This window comes from Colletotrichum fioriniae, assembly GCF_027942845.1.
Source record: "Colletotrichum fioriniae strain IMI 355084 chromosome Unknown scaffold_6, whole genome shotgun sequence".
Classification (NCBI taxonomy): Eukaryota; Fungi; Ascomycota; class Sordariomycetes; order Glomerellales; family Glomerellaceae; genus Colletotrichum; species Colletotrichum fioriniae.
Window position 1 is genome coordinate 1,182,739 of NW_027076842.1, and position 16,595 is coordinate 1,199,333.

Consider the following 16,595-nt stretch of genomic DNA (forward strand, 5'->3'; position numbering starts at 1 on the left):
TGCATGCCCCTTGCTCTCCTGCACATCCAGGTTTCCGCAATAGCGACTACCAACAACACTTATTACCTTACTTTAACGTCCTTGTTCATCTTCAACTTGTTCCAGAATGGGGACCTTCACATCATGATACCTTTTGCCACACGGAAACTTTTGGCGCCTTCCTTCAGCATAAATGGTTTTAGACTTCTCCTTCTCATCAGAACCCCCGTCAAGAGACAACTTCCCTCTGCTAGAGTACGATTCGCGAGCTCTCGTATACAGCTGAGAGACTATCAAGAAGAATGCATTCAGTCCGTCTTACAGTCCCTCGAAGATGGACACAAGAGACTGGGAATTTCGCTGGCTACCGGTAGCGGCAAGACGGTTGGCGTCTGTGATGAGCTTCGATGACTGCAGACAACTAACAACCTTAGGTCATCTTCACCCAGCTGATTGAAAGGATTCAGCCAAGGGAACCCGACGCCACGCAGACCCTCATCCTCGCTCACAGAAGGGAACTTGTCGAGCAAGCGGCAAGGCACTGCACCAATGCATACCCTGACAGCACTGTGGAGATTGAGATGGGTTCCATACATGCTTCTGGCGCCGCAGACATCACCATTGCCAGCCTGCAGAGCCTCACGTCCGGGGACCGACTCAACAAGTTTGACCCGAAAAGATTCAAGCTCGTGCTTGTCGACGAGGCGCATCACATTGTAGCGCCAGGTTACATGCGAGTACTGCGTCACTTTGGACTCGACAGTAAAAAAGTGGACTCGCCGTCTTTGGTGGGCGTTTCTGCCACTTTTTCTCGATTTGACGGCCTCAAGTTGGGCGCCGCGATTGACCAGATTGTCTATCATAAGGACTATGTAGACATGATTGGAGACAAATGGCTCTCGGATGTCATGTTCACCACCGTGGAATCGACGGCGGACTTATCTAGGGTCAAGAATGGTGCAAATGGCGATTTTCAGCAGGGAGAACTATCAAGGGTTGTCAATACCGACCAGATCAACGAAATCACCGTACGGAGCTGGCTGGCCAAGGCATCCGATCGGAAATCGACTTTGGTCTTTTGCGTCGACCTTGCGCACGTCGCTGGCCTGACGCAGACATTCCGCAAACACGGCTACGACGCAAGGTTTGTGACAGGAGACACGCACAAAGTCGAGAGAGCCGAGATCCTTGAGGAGTTCCGAAATGGGAAGTTCCCCGTGCTTGTGAACTGCGGAGTCTTCACAGAGGGAACCGATATCCCGAACATCGACTGCGTCATTCTTGCTCGCCCAACACGATCTCGGAACCTTCTGGTGCAGATGATCGGTAGAGGTATGAGATTACACAAGGGAAAGTCCGACTGTCATGTCATCGACATGGTTTCCAGTCTCCAAACCGGCATCGTGACTACGCCGACGCTTTTCGGTCTAGATCCGAGCGAGCTTGTCAGCGAAGCGACGACCGCCGATATGGAGAAAATTAAGGATAGGAAAGAAGCAGAAAAGCTCCGTCAGGACCACGCTTATTCCGATACTCCCTTACTTGAATCAGCTACGCCCACAAGATCAGTAACCTTCACTGACTACGACTCCGTATTTGATTTGATTGAGGACACATCCGGCGAGCAGCACATACGGGCCATAAGTCAGTACGCGTGGGTCCAGGTCGGTCAAGATAAGTACGTCCTATGCGCGCCGAACGGATCCTACATTCGACTCTTCAAAGTTGGCGCCCAAACCAAGACCAGTGACGACGAAAGCAAGGAGCAACTCCTGTGGCAAGCCGTTGAAATACGCTCGCTGCCCCCGGGCGTCGCCAAATCTCCCTACTCCGCACCCCGCGAGCTCCTTCAAGCCTCAACCTTTGCCGACGCGGTCCATGGCAGCGATAACTACGTTTCCAACTCGGAAACCTACCCTCATACGTTTGTCCAGCGCTGGCAACGCTGGCGCAAGGGCCCGCCGACGCAGGGACAGCTCGACTTCCTCAACAAACTCCGGCTCAAGGAGGAGCCTCTGACGGCCGACGACGTAGATAAGGGCAAGGCGACGGACATGATTACCAAGATCAAGCACGGGGCCAAGGGCCGGTTTGCGAGTCTCAAGACGGAGAAGCGACGCGTCCAGCGATCTCACGATAAAAAGGCGCAGTTGGAGGCGAGAGCGCGGCAGGAAAAGGTCTCTGTCGGGCCTGTTGCCTCTTGATTTGAGATCCTGTTGTTGTGGGACATCTTCTGCTTCCGGAGGTTCAGGGCGCAGATATTGTAAGATCAAGGGCCTTTGGACGTTTGTCATATAGTACTATGCCGGTGTGCATGTGTAAAATCACGGAGACCTGCAAGGGAGATATTGCAAGATGGGAGAAATCTGTACAACATTCTTGAAAACACCTGCAACCTGGGTAGCACCTGCTGAGTCTGACCGACTATGATGTCAAAGGTGTGAAGATGCGTTTCAGAAGGCCATTACCCGCAGCACTTTGTAGCAGAAAGGTTCTATGGGGAGCACGGGGGTTCGCCAGACCCTTGGCCGTGGATTTGGTCTCGCACTTAGACCGCGATAACTGTTTCTTACTAGGCGAATGCAACCCATCGGGTTCAAATATCGCCTTTCGTTGTCCTGTCAGTTGGAGTGAGACCCTCACTACTCCTACTGCCATCAACGATTACACATCACCCAGAAAACAGACAGTGGTTTGAATGACCATGGGTATCGTTGCATTTCAAGGTCAAACTAAAAAAAAGGCCTGCAGGTATCCATACAGTTCCGTCGTCATCTCCCGCTTGTAGTTCAGTCAGCCGCTGAACCTTGCGTCATACTGGCCTGCCGCCATAACAATTTTCCCTTTCACCGCCTGGCGGACTTGCTGAGCCAACCCACACACAGAGAGTATAACGGCCTATTTCCATCTCTTCCCAATTGACACTCATTGCTGGCCTTGGCACCTCGTACGCCCTTACTTTTCAGCTCCTTTGGCGGCAGGAGACAATTGTTGTGCGGGGCTTGACCTATATTGAATAGATCTGTAGAGGATTGCGAGACCTGGCTGCTGAAATATCAACATCGAGTTATGGGCGAAACCATGTGACCCCTCGACCTCTCGCTTTTTCGATTCCCCTGTGACCGTGGTCACCAGGAGCGCTGAATGCATAAACAAACAAAGCCAAACCGCAAACAAGGTATCTTTTCTTTTTTGTCCTCCGCCTTTCGACTTCGGGGGTATAAAGAGTGGACGTGAACACGTGCGATAGCGACTATCGAAACCCGCAAGACTAAGAGACTAAATCAAGTAAAACAAAGAACGATAAAAGCAACAGCAGCAAAGCAAGCAAAACAATAACTTCGGCCGACCGATGCATCGGAAGCAACGTTCCGGGGGTATTGTACGCCAGGGTATATCCAGCCGGGGTATTTTGCACGTAGTAGATTTTCTAAGACGGGAATCTAACGGAAAGGTCCGATGGGACCGGGGTATCCAGAATTCGTAGAATGAGACGTAGAAGGGCGCCCGCTGTCGCCGGACGCTCGAGTGCTGTGACGTGGCGTAACGTCACCGGGTTGGGGAATGGTCAGCTTGTCAGAACCATTCCCAATAGGGCGGTGGGCCCATGGGTTGTCGTCGTCTGGAAGATTAACGCCGCTATCGTTCCAGGGGTTTCTGTCCGCATTGAAGCTGCGGGTAGACTCGATCGAAATAAGAGAAGACTTGGACACATTGCTAGATCCCTTGAAAAAGTTGGCGTGGGTCGAATGGGAGCTGTTCTTGCGGCGGTCCAAGAAGGACGAGATGGAGGTCATGCTGCCAGGCTTGCGAAGACGATCAAAGATCGTACCTCGCTCGCGAGCAACCTCTCCCTCGAAGGCCGCCTTGGTTGGGGAATCGGCGGCGATGGTGGCCGGAGCATGTTGAAGAAGCTTCGAGTCAAAGTACTGAAGCGAGTCTTCGAAAGAATCGGATTTGGGCCGGGGGATTGAACCCTTCAAAATGGTCACCTCAACGCCAGCAGTGGCAAATTGAGCAAGAAGGAAGTCGATGGCGTCACGCAGGCCGCCCGCATTGTTGCGAGTAAACGTCCAGCGCAAGGCGAGAGCCGGCAAGCCATCCTCGGAATCGGCATCCTGATGGACGGTGACCTCGACTTCGTACTGCGTCTTGAGCTTAGGAACAAGGTCGTGGGCGAAGCTGGGCGACTCAAGGAACTTGATGAACTCAGGGGTACGAGTGAGAACCAACTCGTGGTTGTCAGGAACCATGCCCTAGACAGAGTGTCAGCATAGGAGATCCAACGGCAACAGATCTACAAGTGGGCGTACCAAAAATTCATCGACACAATGAGGCACCTGCCACTGTGGGCCAGTCACAGTGACCTCATCGCTAGCCTGCTCAGTGCTAGGGAACACAATCTTGCAGTTGTATTTGCCCTCGAGCTCGTCAATCTCGCCGAGACGAGCCAAAAGCTGACGATGATACAGGCGGTCAACATTGACGATCTGCGAGGTATACTCAGAGTCCTAGAGCAAATTGATTAGCTTGGCGATGAGACGAATTACGGACTTGAATTGGTCAACTTACGGCTCTGTCGACCATTTCCAGAATCTCGTTCTTGACAGCATCGAGATTCTGGGCGTTTCTGGCTGGAGTGCGGCAAATAACGTTGTCGACCTTGACGTCGTCGTCCTCGCGGCCCATTCCTCCGCGGTCCATGGCGTTGGAGAACTTGACAAATACAGAGTGCTTCTTCATGATGCGCTGGATATGCTGTCCTCCAATGCCAATGATTCGCTTGTGGTACTGATCGGGAACGTGGAAGGAGATCGAAGCAGGCATCTCCTGTTCGACAAGCGTGAGCCCCTGCTTCATTGAGTCGTAGCTGGCAGCCATGACATCGATGTTGAAGTTGTACTCGTTGAAGCCGTCGAAGATGATCTGTACACTGCTTTGACCCATGATTTTGTTGATTTTGCCATTCTTCTTGCCGCTCACGAATTCTTTGTGCTCGTTGGCAAGTTCAATCTTGACTCGAATCTGGTATTGGGACTGAACAAGGAATTTGATCTCGGACATGACCATCAAGGCGGCTTTTACGGCATCATCAGAACCGGTAATTGAGAAGTTCATCTTGTCGAAGGACAAGTCGGCATCCGAGTTGGCACAAACATCGCCAAGCATAGTTCTGACGTCGGCGGGGTTCGGAAGCTGGCGACTGTCCGGCTGTTGGATCCACCAAGCTGCGCTATAGAACTGTCCGGCCTGTAGAACATCGTTAGATTTGGGCGTTCGTCGTTTTCTCCTGCATAACTTACCAAGGCCATGACCTCGCGGACGGTGCGCTCAACATGAAGTCCTTCGCTGCCCTGGACACGAACCATGTTGCGCTGGCTTGCCAGAGGAGGGAACAAGATGTAGGTGCCATTGGCTTCAAGGATCTTGCGGACTTTGTCAAGACGGGTAAGCAAGACGCTGTCAATTTTGGCGGGCGAGATGGTGACATCCTTCATGTACAGGCGGATGCGGGAAACAGTCTCGTGGAGCTTCTGCTTGGCAAGTTCAATGGCTTGAGGGCTCTCGCCCGTGATGAAGATGTCTGTAGGGTCACGGCGGCTTGCACCAGGCGGGCAGTATCGGTACATCTGAGAGAAGGGAGGCGGGAAGTAGATGGCAGTGCCAGTCGACGACTCAATGAGCTTAATGTTCTTCCGGTGGCGGCCGCATACAAGCTGGTGAATCGACAGGTCAAGCTTGGTGGCATCGACAACTCGGCCGAGCTGCAATACGGTTAGCGAGGTAAGACAAAATCATGTAGCTGATTGGCTAATCTTACCAGAGTGTCAATTTGAATGAGCACACGGGCCTTTGCATGCTCGACGGAGAGAATATCACCATAGATGGCTACTCGCCATCTTTGATCTACACGCATCTCGGCATCACCCGTCATGCCATCAACCACGGGTGTCAATTTGGGTCCCAGCAAGAAAATGTCGACCCCGCAGTACTTGGAAATATAATCCAAGGTGTCCGTCACTTGCTGCTTCAAGGCACCAGCGGTCAAGTCACAGACAAGGTGGCCCTCAACATCAACAGTCGTACAACGCTAGATTAACACAAATTAACTCACGGTCCAACAACCCCGTCTGTATATGCAGAACCTACCAAGACAGTCTGGTTGTCGTTCAGGATCGTCTCCCTGCTCTTGTTGACCATTTCCGGGGTTCCCGACAGGCACACCGTGGTGACCTGCTGTCCCTTTGCATTTTTGGGGGTCGTCGAGATGACATGAGCCTCGATCTGGAAAGGGCCGTTGGTGATGTCCTTGCAGACCTTGCGCAAGTTGGCAAGATTCTGGGTGTGGACAGGCAGCTCGTGAACCTGGACGTCATCGGCGACATCCTCGGGGTGGGTCCAGCGCAAGACAGCATCGTCGGTAGCGTGAAGGATGTCCTCAGTATTGGGACCGGCGAGGTCGGAGGCGAATGGCACGTTGAAGGAGTAGTGAATGATTGGCGTCGGAGCATCGAGAGGCTGAGGCGAGCTTATTGAAGCAGCCTGTTGAGGAACTGTATCTCTTCTCGGGTTCATGGGGTTCATGGGCATGTTGGGACGACCCATTCCGAAGTTGGGGCTCATCCTCTCGGACCAGTGACGCATGTTTGCCAGTTTGTTCATATTGCGAGCTCGCAGAGACAGTCGTGGGGACAGGGAGGGGAGGAGGCCACAGAACCGGACCGCGAACGACAATTGAGGGTATCGAAACACACGAAGGGGGACAGGGCAAAGGAGAAAATAAGGAAAAGGAGGGGGGATGGAGGAAAAAAAAAAAAAAAAAAGGAGGAGATGTCGCTTCTCGAAGCTCTCTCTCAGACTCGGTGAAGGGTCTGTAGAGAGGAGATTGCTGGAGAGAAGAAGATGTGTTGGATGGGTGTGTGAGAGTGGAAGAACTCAAGAGAAGAGGAGTCGAGAGATTCAGAACGCAGCGAAAGATGGTCATAGGTGCCCGTGGTGGTCAAGGCCGCACTGCAGCAGGCCCAGGCCAGACCAAGCAAGGCATGGCATGCCATGGCAAGGTGGTCCGGCCACTCCCAGTTCCCCGTCCCAGTCCCAGTCCCAGTCCTAGGTCAGGGCTCCACTTCGGCGGCCAACCAGCCAGTCCCTCGACATTTAGTGGTGTGTGGCCCCTCTCACTAACAGGACACAAGGGCTCCTCCCTCCTCCAGTCCCAGATGTTCCCCGTCTCAATACGTAGGTACATGCAGAGATACATCCGCGGTGGCGCTAATGTCGCGGTAACGCAAGGTATCTTCCCATATCCACCTTGTCTTGAGCCCACGGACGCCGGACACTGAGGTGGTACACGCTGAACGGGGCCCCTGTTGAACTGAGAGTGTGCCAATGGTGGTGACTGGGCTCGACTCCCTTCAGGCGAGGGGCCACTAAACTTTCCCCCAGCGAAACCAGCAAACCATCCACACAGCCCACCAGCCAGGGCACATCACCTCACACCTCAGTCACAAGATAGATTGAGCGCAGATCGGGTCCAGCAAGACCCTTAACTCAGTTCATCTCGGGCTTTTCGTGTCCTGTACCTACCTCACTGTTCGGATCCATTACTCGGGGAACTTGGCTAGGAGCTGCTCACGTTCCGGATAGCAACACGGTCTGTGGAGGGGCAGTGGAAGAAGCACAAGGTTGCTACCACCACCAAAGAGTACGCAAACCCACAACTTGCCGTCAGCATGCCATTTGCTGGCCACACACGGAGTGAGATGTTTCTCACTGCACTCAACGGCCACCAGGTACTCATTACCTCAGGTATCCTCCACCAAGTCTTGGTAAGGTACCTCCGGCAGGTAGGAGAGTGACACCCTTGGAGGATGTACCCACACACGGCACACCCTTGCATTTGGGGTGCGCTCACTCACAGCGGCCGCAGTCCACTGGGCTGTTGCCGCGACGTGGTAAAGTGTGTGACAGGGCAGGGACTGTCTACCTTACATACCTACAGTACACAGTAGGTCGAGTGAGCCGATGCCGTCGGGGCCCGACCAAACCGGCGGGATGTAGTTCTGGGCATCTTCTGCTGCGGAAAGGAACCTCATCTCTGTTAGTGCGGCCCTGCCTCAGCTTCCTTGCACATCCTCCACTTCTCCTCATTCCACCTTCTTCCACCACCAAAGACTAAGAAATTCCGACAGAAATTCAAGACTGGCGTATTATGTTGGCGTTTCCTGCACCCAATCCAGGTTCAACATCATACCTCGCAACTTCATATTACCACAGAACATTACACTATATCAATGCTTTCAAATTCAACAACCACTCAGTAACACCTCTACGAAATACTGGAGTCTCCCATGTATCGAGTTTTGGGGATTTGGGGATGCCAAGGTGCGACCCGGCTCCCTATCTCCGTCCGCCGTCCCCCGCTACCTTAGCTCGCCAGGTATGTGCGTTGCCGGCGAAGCATCGGAGCGTTGAGTGGTCGATGATGGATAGCGCGACATTGCAATATGAGAAGCACGTTCATCTTGCGGCAGCTAAAACAGTGAAGCTTGCCTGCTCGGCTGGATACCAAACCGTCGTCATGCATGTGCGGTATACTTCACTCTCACGCGCACCCGGTCTGCATGCCACGCGCTGAATACCATTTCAGAGGCACATATCAGAGACATGCGGTCGTGCAGACCTTCTTAACACGAGCGAGAGGGAGCTTCCGGCTGGGAACTGCCGTCCCGCATCGCAACGCAAACAAGGGAACCCGAGCAAATTATTCTCTACAAGCAGAGGAGAGCAATAACAACGCGTAAACAACCTTGAAGAGCGAGGATGCGACTTACAACATGTAAGTCATTCGGTTACGGGTGCCAGGCACCCAGGGCCCCGAGGCTAGTCCACCGCTACGCGTAAGGGCAATAAGGCTGTGTCCAACTTTACCATCTCTTCAGGTCCGTGTACATAGTACGGTAAGCCATGTCCGATGTCCGGTGATGTCTTTTGAATGTCTACCTGACCTTCAGGTGAGATCCCTAATTCCCGAACCCTGTCCAGGTGCCTAACAGGCTTCCTTTGCTCTGGAAGCAAATAAGTTCACGTACCTTATATACAGAGAGCAAGCAGCGAGGACTAAGAAGCCAATATCGCAATCTCCCCATCCTCAAGCACAGCCTCAGGGGAACTCCCCAACTGACGTATTACTCCAAGCGCTCGGAGACAACATGGGTTCCGAAGCCGCCACTGGCAGCCAGGCATATTTTATCTTGACAGCCGAATCACCGAGCAATATCGAGAAAGAGCAACAGATCAGCAGAACCGCTCGAGAAAAGGGAGCTTCAAAACGGCCTGGCATGATGTTGCTTCGAGGGAAACACACACCTAGGCCTTGGTCTACCTTCCTTCCGCATCACCTTAGCAAGGGACTCGGGAAACGTGACCTGGACGGGCCCGCGGGTACTCGGAAGGCCGGCCGCCATCGAGGTACTATGAAGTACATGCGGCTAGATGATGAGCGGGAAGGCACTTTCAACTACACCAACCACAAGCCCACAGTCCAGCTCCAGCACTGACCACCACTCCCCATGTACCAAGGTGCGGCGTGCGGCGTGCGGCGTGCCTGCGCAGGAATGGAACTTGTCAAGCGGCAAGCCCAGACCAACAGCGGGCTATCAGATGCTGCTGCGGCGATGAGAGCCTCCCAGCGAGACAGATTCTTTTCTCCTCGTCCGGAGAGATATGCAAATACCAACGAGGCGAGCAAGATTGGACGGACAGGCGTCATATTCAGCTCCCCTTGAGCCAGGTAAGTTTCTTGGCTCCTGACTTTGAGGTCAGAGACCCAGAGAATGAGATAACTTCCCTATCCGTACTTATTTGAGCTTCACCAGAAGCTCGACCACAGACCAGGATTTGTCTGGCTGATTACCTTAGGGTCAAGCAAACGCCCCACCCACTCACCAAACTCACACATTCACGTTCTCTCGAGTCTCCAGTTTCCAGTCTCCAGTCGCCAGCGCGTTGCACTGCCCACCGCCCACGGCCGATGAGACCCTCCCTCGTTTCGCTCGGGAGATTCTGAATTCCTAGTGCTGGGCACGCGACTGACAGCCAACATGGATCGATCCTGCCGTCCATCCCATCATCCACTGCGCGTCGTTGCGGGATGCATCATGGGAAAATGCCTATTACCACTTTGCCGACGACCGGTCTTTGTTAACTCCATGTTCATGCATAGCTTGAGCATAGCTTGAAGCCAAGAACGACACATGAGTACTGCAGACTGAAGACTGCAAAATACAGCCTTCATTACCATCCGGGGGAGGCTACGACTCGAGTCACCATCAGGCCGGCACAAGTTGTTGTGGACGTTGCTTGTTTTCATTGGCTTGTCATCGTCGTCATGATATCAGTGTGGTCAGCGTTTCCGCCGCATCCTATGGGACCCAAAGGCAACCCTTGCGGAACCTAACGCAGTCTGGTGTGAGGCTGACAAAGAATCCTATTGTCTTCATTCTCCATCATTGAATACCAACTTATACGCCCCCGGAGCAATGCAGGTATTGTTAACCGGCGACGAGCAAAACCGGGTTATCACGAGCCGGTAGTCGTATCGTCAGCGCTAAATCGGGCGACTTTCTGACCACCGTTGAGTCACACACAACGTTGAAATATCCAGCACATGCCAACAATATTCAACTTCGTGATGGTACAGAATATACGTTACTTCAGCACACTCCCGACTCAAGTCCCGACGGGTTTGGTATCGACTACTGCTTTTACTCAAGAATGCAACCCCCTTCCTTGCTGCGTGTCCCATCAGGAAAGAGAATATTGGCCGGGCGCAATAAACGAACACCGCGACTTCCCAAATGGTCACTCCCCGACGTGTTGGAGCTTCAACTGAACTTTCGCATTTTGCCTTGAGGTCGGCCAACATCCCTGAACCCATGGACCAACTTCTTCCGCTTTGCGTCTCAAGTACTAGGCGTGGCGCAAGGGAGCTCGAGCCTCGAGCGAAAGCTTCCCGAATCCCACCACGCCATTCATCCATAGACCACGGCCGTCGTCTGGCCAGTAACGGTCACGGAGGATTAGTCGTCTTCTGCTCCAATTCTTTGGCTCTTTGATAGGGCTACATCGGCGCACCGGCACTTCACGGTGTAGTCCTGACCACGACACTACCTAGCCATTGGCTTCACTTGTTGCCCTTCACCATCGCTGGAAAGTGATACTTTCACATCTACGTACTACAGGACGTTGTAACCTCGCACGCCATGTACGGCGGCGTGGCTTGATGAGGGCAACTGACACATATCAGGCAAACACCATCACAACGAATTAGGGCTTTCCCTCGTAGCCCAGAGAAAACCTGGTCCTGTCTTAGACGCTCCCCCTCGATGATGTTCCCGAGGCAGGGAAGATGCCTTGAAAGTGTATCGTCGCCTGGAAACAGGACCAGGCGCTGGCACGAGTGTGGTTGCTTGATCTGCATCCAGCGAAAAAAGAAGGTGGCCGCGCCCTGCCCACAGAGGACCGACTGCAGATGTGCGTTCCCCTGGCGAATAGACTCGCAGAAGACGGTTACTACGCCCGCTCGAATGTGCGTTGGTTCCTGGTGCCGCCCAACGTTAGTACTGGAAAAGCACCTGATCAGTTTTGATGATAGGTCGGACTGGACCCCTTTCAACGCCGACATGCAACGCGAACCCGGCCTTGACCAAACCACCAAACTAGCCGCCGTTCTCGCCGTCTAGCCTGGAGAAGAGGATATGTCGATCGATGATCCTGGAATGAACGTTTCAACCTCGAACTGGTCCTCCACACAACGGCACTCGGACCAAGAAAAATAAGTACAGCGATGAGCCATGCTGGTGTACTCTGGGTGCGTCCTTGCAGTCAAACTAGTTGGCAAAATATGACTGACAAACCTTCCCTGGACGAGGCGGGCTGGTCTACGGGTACAAATGTTTTTCTTTGCACGTACCGTACGGAGTACGGAGCGAGCAGTACCCTGATGCAAGGGCTACGACACTGAACACGTTCGTGTGCCGGACCCGCCGGAAGACGCATGTTGGGCAATGGGCCGTGGTTTAGAGTGTGCATCGGTAGTGTTAACCCCCTCCCATGGATGATGTTTCCCTTTCCTTTCCCCTGCCACCTTTTGAAGCGTCCGTCATTATCAGTTTATCAGAGCAGCTAATCAAACAAAACCGGCTTCTGCTGGGTCGTCTATCTACGTCTGACCAACAACACTTTGCGAGAAAGAGGGAGAGATGGACGACAGAAATTTAGACTTTCTCAGATCCGCCCACTAGAAGATCTCTGACCAACCCAACTTTGGCACAAAAGGGAATATGCCTCAGTCTCGCATATAACGGAATCCACTCTCCATGCTTCGGTTGACTTTTTTTTTCTTCCAATCTTTTGTATGTAACCGTACGGGATACAGTATTCCTTTTCTCCATGTACAGTCATCATCAGTGTTCCTTCTGCGGATACAGATCTTCGTTGAGCCCCCCCACCCCCACCCACATATAACACGAACTTGAAGCGCGGGTAACCCGACAGGTCGTATGCTGAGTGAGGTTCGCAATGACTTCATAATCTGGATGAGAGACCACAATCGGCCCAAAAGAAACCCCACCACTGGGCGTTGTGTCTACCGCGCGCTGTTCTTATATCCCTTGATCTAGAAAAGCGACTGAGAGTTTCATCCGTCGGGTCCCAAGTCCGCTTTTCTGCGTACCATATTGCTCCTCCTTCTCCTCCTCCTCCAGGCCTAACAGGCACATAGGATGGCCCTCGCGGTTGCTCTCGCTTTGAATCCCGACTTTGAGCGAACGGACACAAGTGTCCGGATGCTGAGGGCGGACTCAAATCCCAAGGGATATCCCATAAGTGCCAAAGACCGGGTGGAATGAGAAAACGGAAAGAAACCTCCAGACGACGTTCCGAGAGCCCCAAGTCTGTGCCTCGTGCGCAGCCTACTTGTGCAAAGCCCATCCATTTACTGCCGTACCTTTTCCCTTTGACTGGGGAAACTCAATCGTTCTGATATCGTCCTTTCTTTCAGCTTCTTGTGAGGAGGAAAGATAGAGTTTGTCACGATTTGGGTTTATTCGCCGAGACCTAGTCACTTATGCGACGCTGTCTCGAGTTTTCTAGATAGTTTCCTTCTTGGATCGTCGCCCTTTCTCCCCAAGTATCTCGTACGAACATTGGCAGTTTGTTCCACTTGAGGGATATCACCGGGAGATAGTAGCACATGAAGTGAATGAGTACAACTGGATTTTGTTGATTATAAAATGTACACGCAGTGCTGCTGACTACCGCTAGTGACTAGGTATTCACCCTATTCCCCTCCATCCGGTTGTTCTTTGCCGAAACTCCGTCCCATCAATAAAGACTTTTTAATCCTCCACCCCTAAAAGGAATTCCGAAAGCTGAGTCCCAGCTTTCCCAAACGCCTGTAATCCGCCAATTCCGATACCGCATAGCAAAGTCTGTCTCATATCGAGACCAAAGCTCGACGCCCTTCATCGGTAGACTGGGCGCGGAGCCTCGTCGGTGTAGTACATGGGCCGCTCAATGTATGACACCTCCGGCTCGCCCCGTGCGGGGACCGGCTGTCCGTAGTAAGGCTGCTGCTCCACCGGCCTGGCACTATACTCTCGCCGCACCACCTGAGGCTCGGCAGGCCGAACGCTGTAGGAACGGGGTCCAGGTTGAATCATCTCCCGACGAGCGTCGGGGTGCATGGGTGCCGAAGCGTAGTCCTGAATGGGAATCTGCTCCGGCCTCACACTTTGAACTCTTCCGTACTCTCGCGGAAGCTCATAGCGTACTGCCGTCTCCGCAGGGCGGGCTGTCGTCGCTCGCATCATGTACTCTCTCGGAGGCTCCTCAATAATCCTCCGCTGTTCCATACCACCTCTGGCGGGGATGAATTCTTCGCCGGGGGGTGCCATTGGCCTCGTAGAGTACTCTCGCTGTCTGTAGATTCGTTGAGGGTCTGTAACGTACTCGGGCTGCGTGACGACTCTCCTGGGTGCCGCGTACACTGGCGAGGTCCGCTGGTAGAGGACGTCGTCGTCTCGAGGGGGTGGGCCGGGGCGCCTAGACTCTGCTCGAATGGGCGCTCTTTCGTAAATAATCTCAGGCTCGCCGGGTCGTAGTGGTGACGGCGCCACAGACTGGCGAACGACAGTCGACGGTTCGTAGTATCGACGGCCAGTGGCGGGATCTACCACAACCCTACCGGATGGCGCCTTGGGTGGTCCCATTAGCGGGGAAGCCCTCTCTCTCATGACGGGCGAGCGAGATCTCGCACGATCTGTCATGGGACGAGTGCTCATGCGCGTCACTTCGTAACCATCACGATAGTATCGTGCAGGTTCCCTACCATAGCGATCGACACTAGCTGGGGATGTTGCGTACACCTCACTTGGCGCAGCATGAACAGCATAGACACCAGGCGACGGCACATGCCGCACATACTCGGCGCCGCTGATCACGCGGGGCTCTTCAATGTACTCTCTTCCATACCCATAGTCACCAATCGCCGCGGCTTGACTTGCTGGCCGTGGACGGTACTCTTGGGTATCGTACATGGGCGCAGCACCTTCCTCCCTGTATGATCGAGAAAACTGACGCTCAGGCTGGGCGTAACGAGGCTCCTCGTCACCCTGTCTTCTTTGCCGCTTCTGTGGCCGAATGAAAGACGGCGCATTCATCGGAGATGGCGATCGCGGTTCTGGCTTGATATAAGGCTCGTCTGGCGCTTGCCTGGCTGCCCTCTTGCCGTTCTTCTTCTTCTTCCCCTTCCGCTTCTCCCCGCTTCGACCCCCTTGCGGTGAGCTATCTGGACTGGAAATAATGTTGGGCTCGTTGCGTAGTGCTGCAACTTGAGCTGTGGTTCCTTGAGGGATGATCAAGTCTTGAGCATCCGCTGCTTGACCTCTGGCCATTGCAAGAGGCGAGACATGGGAGGGCTGGGGCGCTAAGGGGGATATGTTGTGGGCGCGAACCTGTATCAAAGGCGAGGGTTGGCGAGCGAGCATGGACTCTCTAAGTTGCTGTTGACCTGCGGCAGGGACAGACCTATCAGCACTGTCGTCAAGGTCCATGAAGCCTGACTCCTCAGAACGACTGGTGTTTCCGCTCCCACCTCCTGATGTAGACAACCCCGTATTATCACCCCCATCCATTCTTTGCGTCGTTCCTACCGACGGGTATCGCGAAAATTCGGGTGCGGCATCGGGTCTGCTTGGAATTGGTCGCGAGTGGGAGGGATTGGAGTTCGAGGCTTGGCCCTGTGGCTGATGAGTAGCAGAGGCATGGGGTCTTGAGGACTGCAGGCCAACTTGAGTCTTCTGGTTTGCTTGTACTTGCGCCTGACCTTCGAATGGCTGGCCTATGGTGGAAGCCTTCTGTGTTTGTGCCATAACCTCGGCATCGTTACCGCCGCGTGAACTGCGGTGTGAGGAATCTGGCGAATTGACTTGGGAAGAATAGTAAGAGTTCTCATCAACGGAGTCACTTGCAGCTGAAATGTTAGCAGCAGCTAGTGTAGCATTGACAGACGAAGGAGCAGCAGCTTGGACCAGAGTCAGAGCCTTGGACAGGACATCGGAGAGGTCGAAGTCGGCCAGAGGCTCCGACTGCGCCGAGGCCTTCATAGAAGCCCGACGTTGATCGACCTCGTCGCGCAGTGCCCGTTCAAGGCGTTGCCTCTGGAGCTGAATCTCGGCCTTGATAAGATCATCAGACTTTTGAAGAAAAATGGGATTGATCTCGGTTTTGCCAGAGCCAACGAACGGTCTTGCGGGCAGGTTCGCATTAGCAGGGGGCGGGTTTCCTAAACCAGGAAGAGAAGTTTGTGGTGTAGTGGTCGCGAACGACTGCAGATTCCCAACTTGATAGCCTTGTGCTGTGCTTCCATTCGTCTCTTTTGCTGGTGTAGAAGGGTTTGATGAAGATGCTATGGCAGAAGTTGGTGTTTGGCTCGCCAACTGGGCTGGCACCTTGATCTTGGAATGCGAGCCAGCAAGAATGGCGTCGCGAAACTGCACGATTCTCTCGTACTGCTGTATCTGGTGTAGCTCATCTCTTGAAAGACCAGACGATGTCCCATTTGCCAACGGCGGTAGTGATGCGAGCTGGCCTTGAACCATGGCGAAATGCAATTTGCGCAAGGAAATCCTCCGCAGTCAAGCAAGAAAGCGCGAAAAGAAAGGAATTCAAGAAGACAAACAGAACTACCAATATCGTGAGAATCAGCACTGTTGACTATACCCGAAAGCGCAGCAACCTTGAGCGCAGTAATTTCTGCAGTGTCGTAGAAGATGAAGGAAAAGGCGTTGTGCCGCTGGTGGATGTTGAGAGGAAAAGAGATGGGCCGTGGGCCGTCTGTGATGGTTTCTATGTGAACTTTTCCTACAAGGATAAATCCTTATAAGAATCTTGCGGGCCTGGATGGGTGATTCAGGCTTTGGTGGGTCATGCAGCTAAGCGAGCATGTCACCAGCTCCCCAGCCTCGGCGTATTTTGGTCATAGTCACCACTCATGTTTTAGCGCCAAGGTCCCCGACGGCCGGAAACAGCTCCCTGTACCTTAGCTTCCTGTAATT

At 53.5% G+C, this 16,595-nt stretch overlaps 3 protein-coding genes across 3 annotated transcripts; 1 reads left to right on the forward strand and 2 right to left on the reverse strand.

The window, feature by feature from the left end:
* Positions 1–123: 123 nt before the first annotated feature.
* irc3 (putative ATP-dependent helicase IRC3) lies at positions 124–2,183 on the forward strand (the record flags this gene model as incomplete). The annotated part of the gene is made up of 2 exons (XM_065757489.1): positions 124–369; positions 414–2,183. 2 exons carry the CDS (start codon positions 124–126, stop codon positions 2,181–2,183), a joined length of 2,016 nt encoding a protein of 671 aa, XP_065613832.1.
* Positions 2,184–3,422: 1,239 nt separating this feature from the next.
* On the reverse strand, positions 3,423–6,642 carry N0V96_005757 (uncharacterized protein; the record flags this gene model as incomplete). The annotated part of the gene is made up of 6 exons (XM_053189623.2): positions 3,423–4,235; positions 4,293–4,490; positions 4,552–5,229; positions 5,283–5,744; positions 5,801–6,070; positions 6,130–6,642. 6 exons carry the CDS (start codon positions 6,640–6,642, stop codon positions 3,423–3,425), a joined length of 2,934 nt encoding a protein of 977 aa, XP_053053076.2.
* A 6,860-nt stretch (positions 6,643–13,502) lies between these two features.
* On the reverse strand, positions 13,503–16,139 carry N0V96_005758 (uncharacterized protein; the record flags this gene model as incomplete). The annotated part of the gene is made up of 1 exon (XM_053189622.1): positions 13,503–16,139. One exon carries the CDS (start codon positions 16,137–16,139, stop codon positions 13,503–13,505), a length of 2,637 nt encoding a protein of 878 aa, XP_053053075.1.
* Between the last annotated feature and the right edge of the window lie 456 nt (positions 16,140–16,595).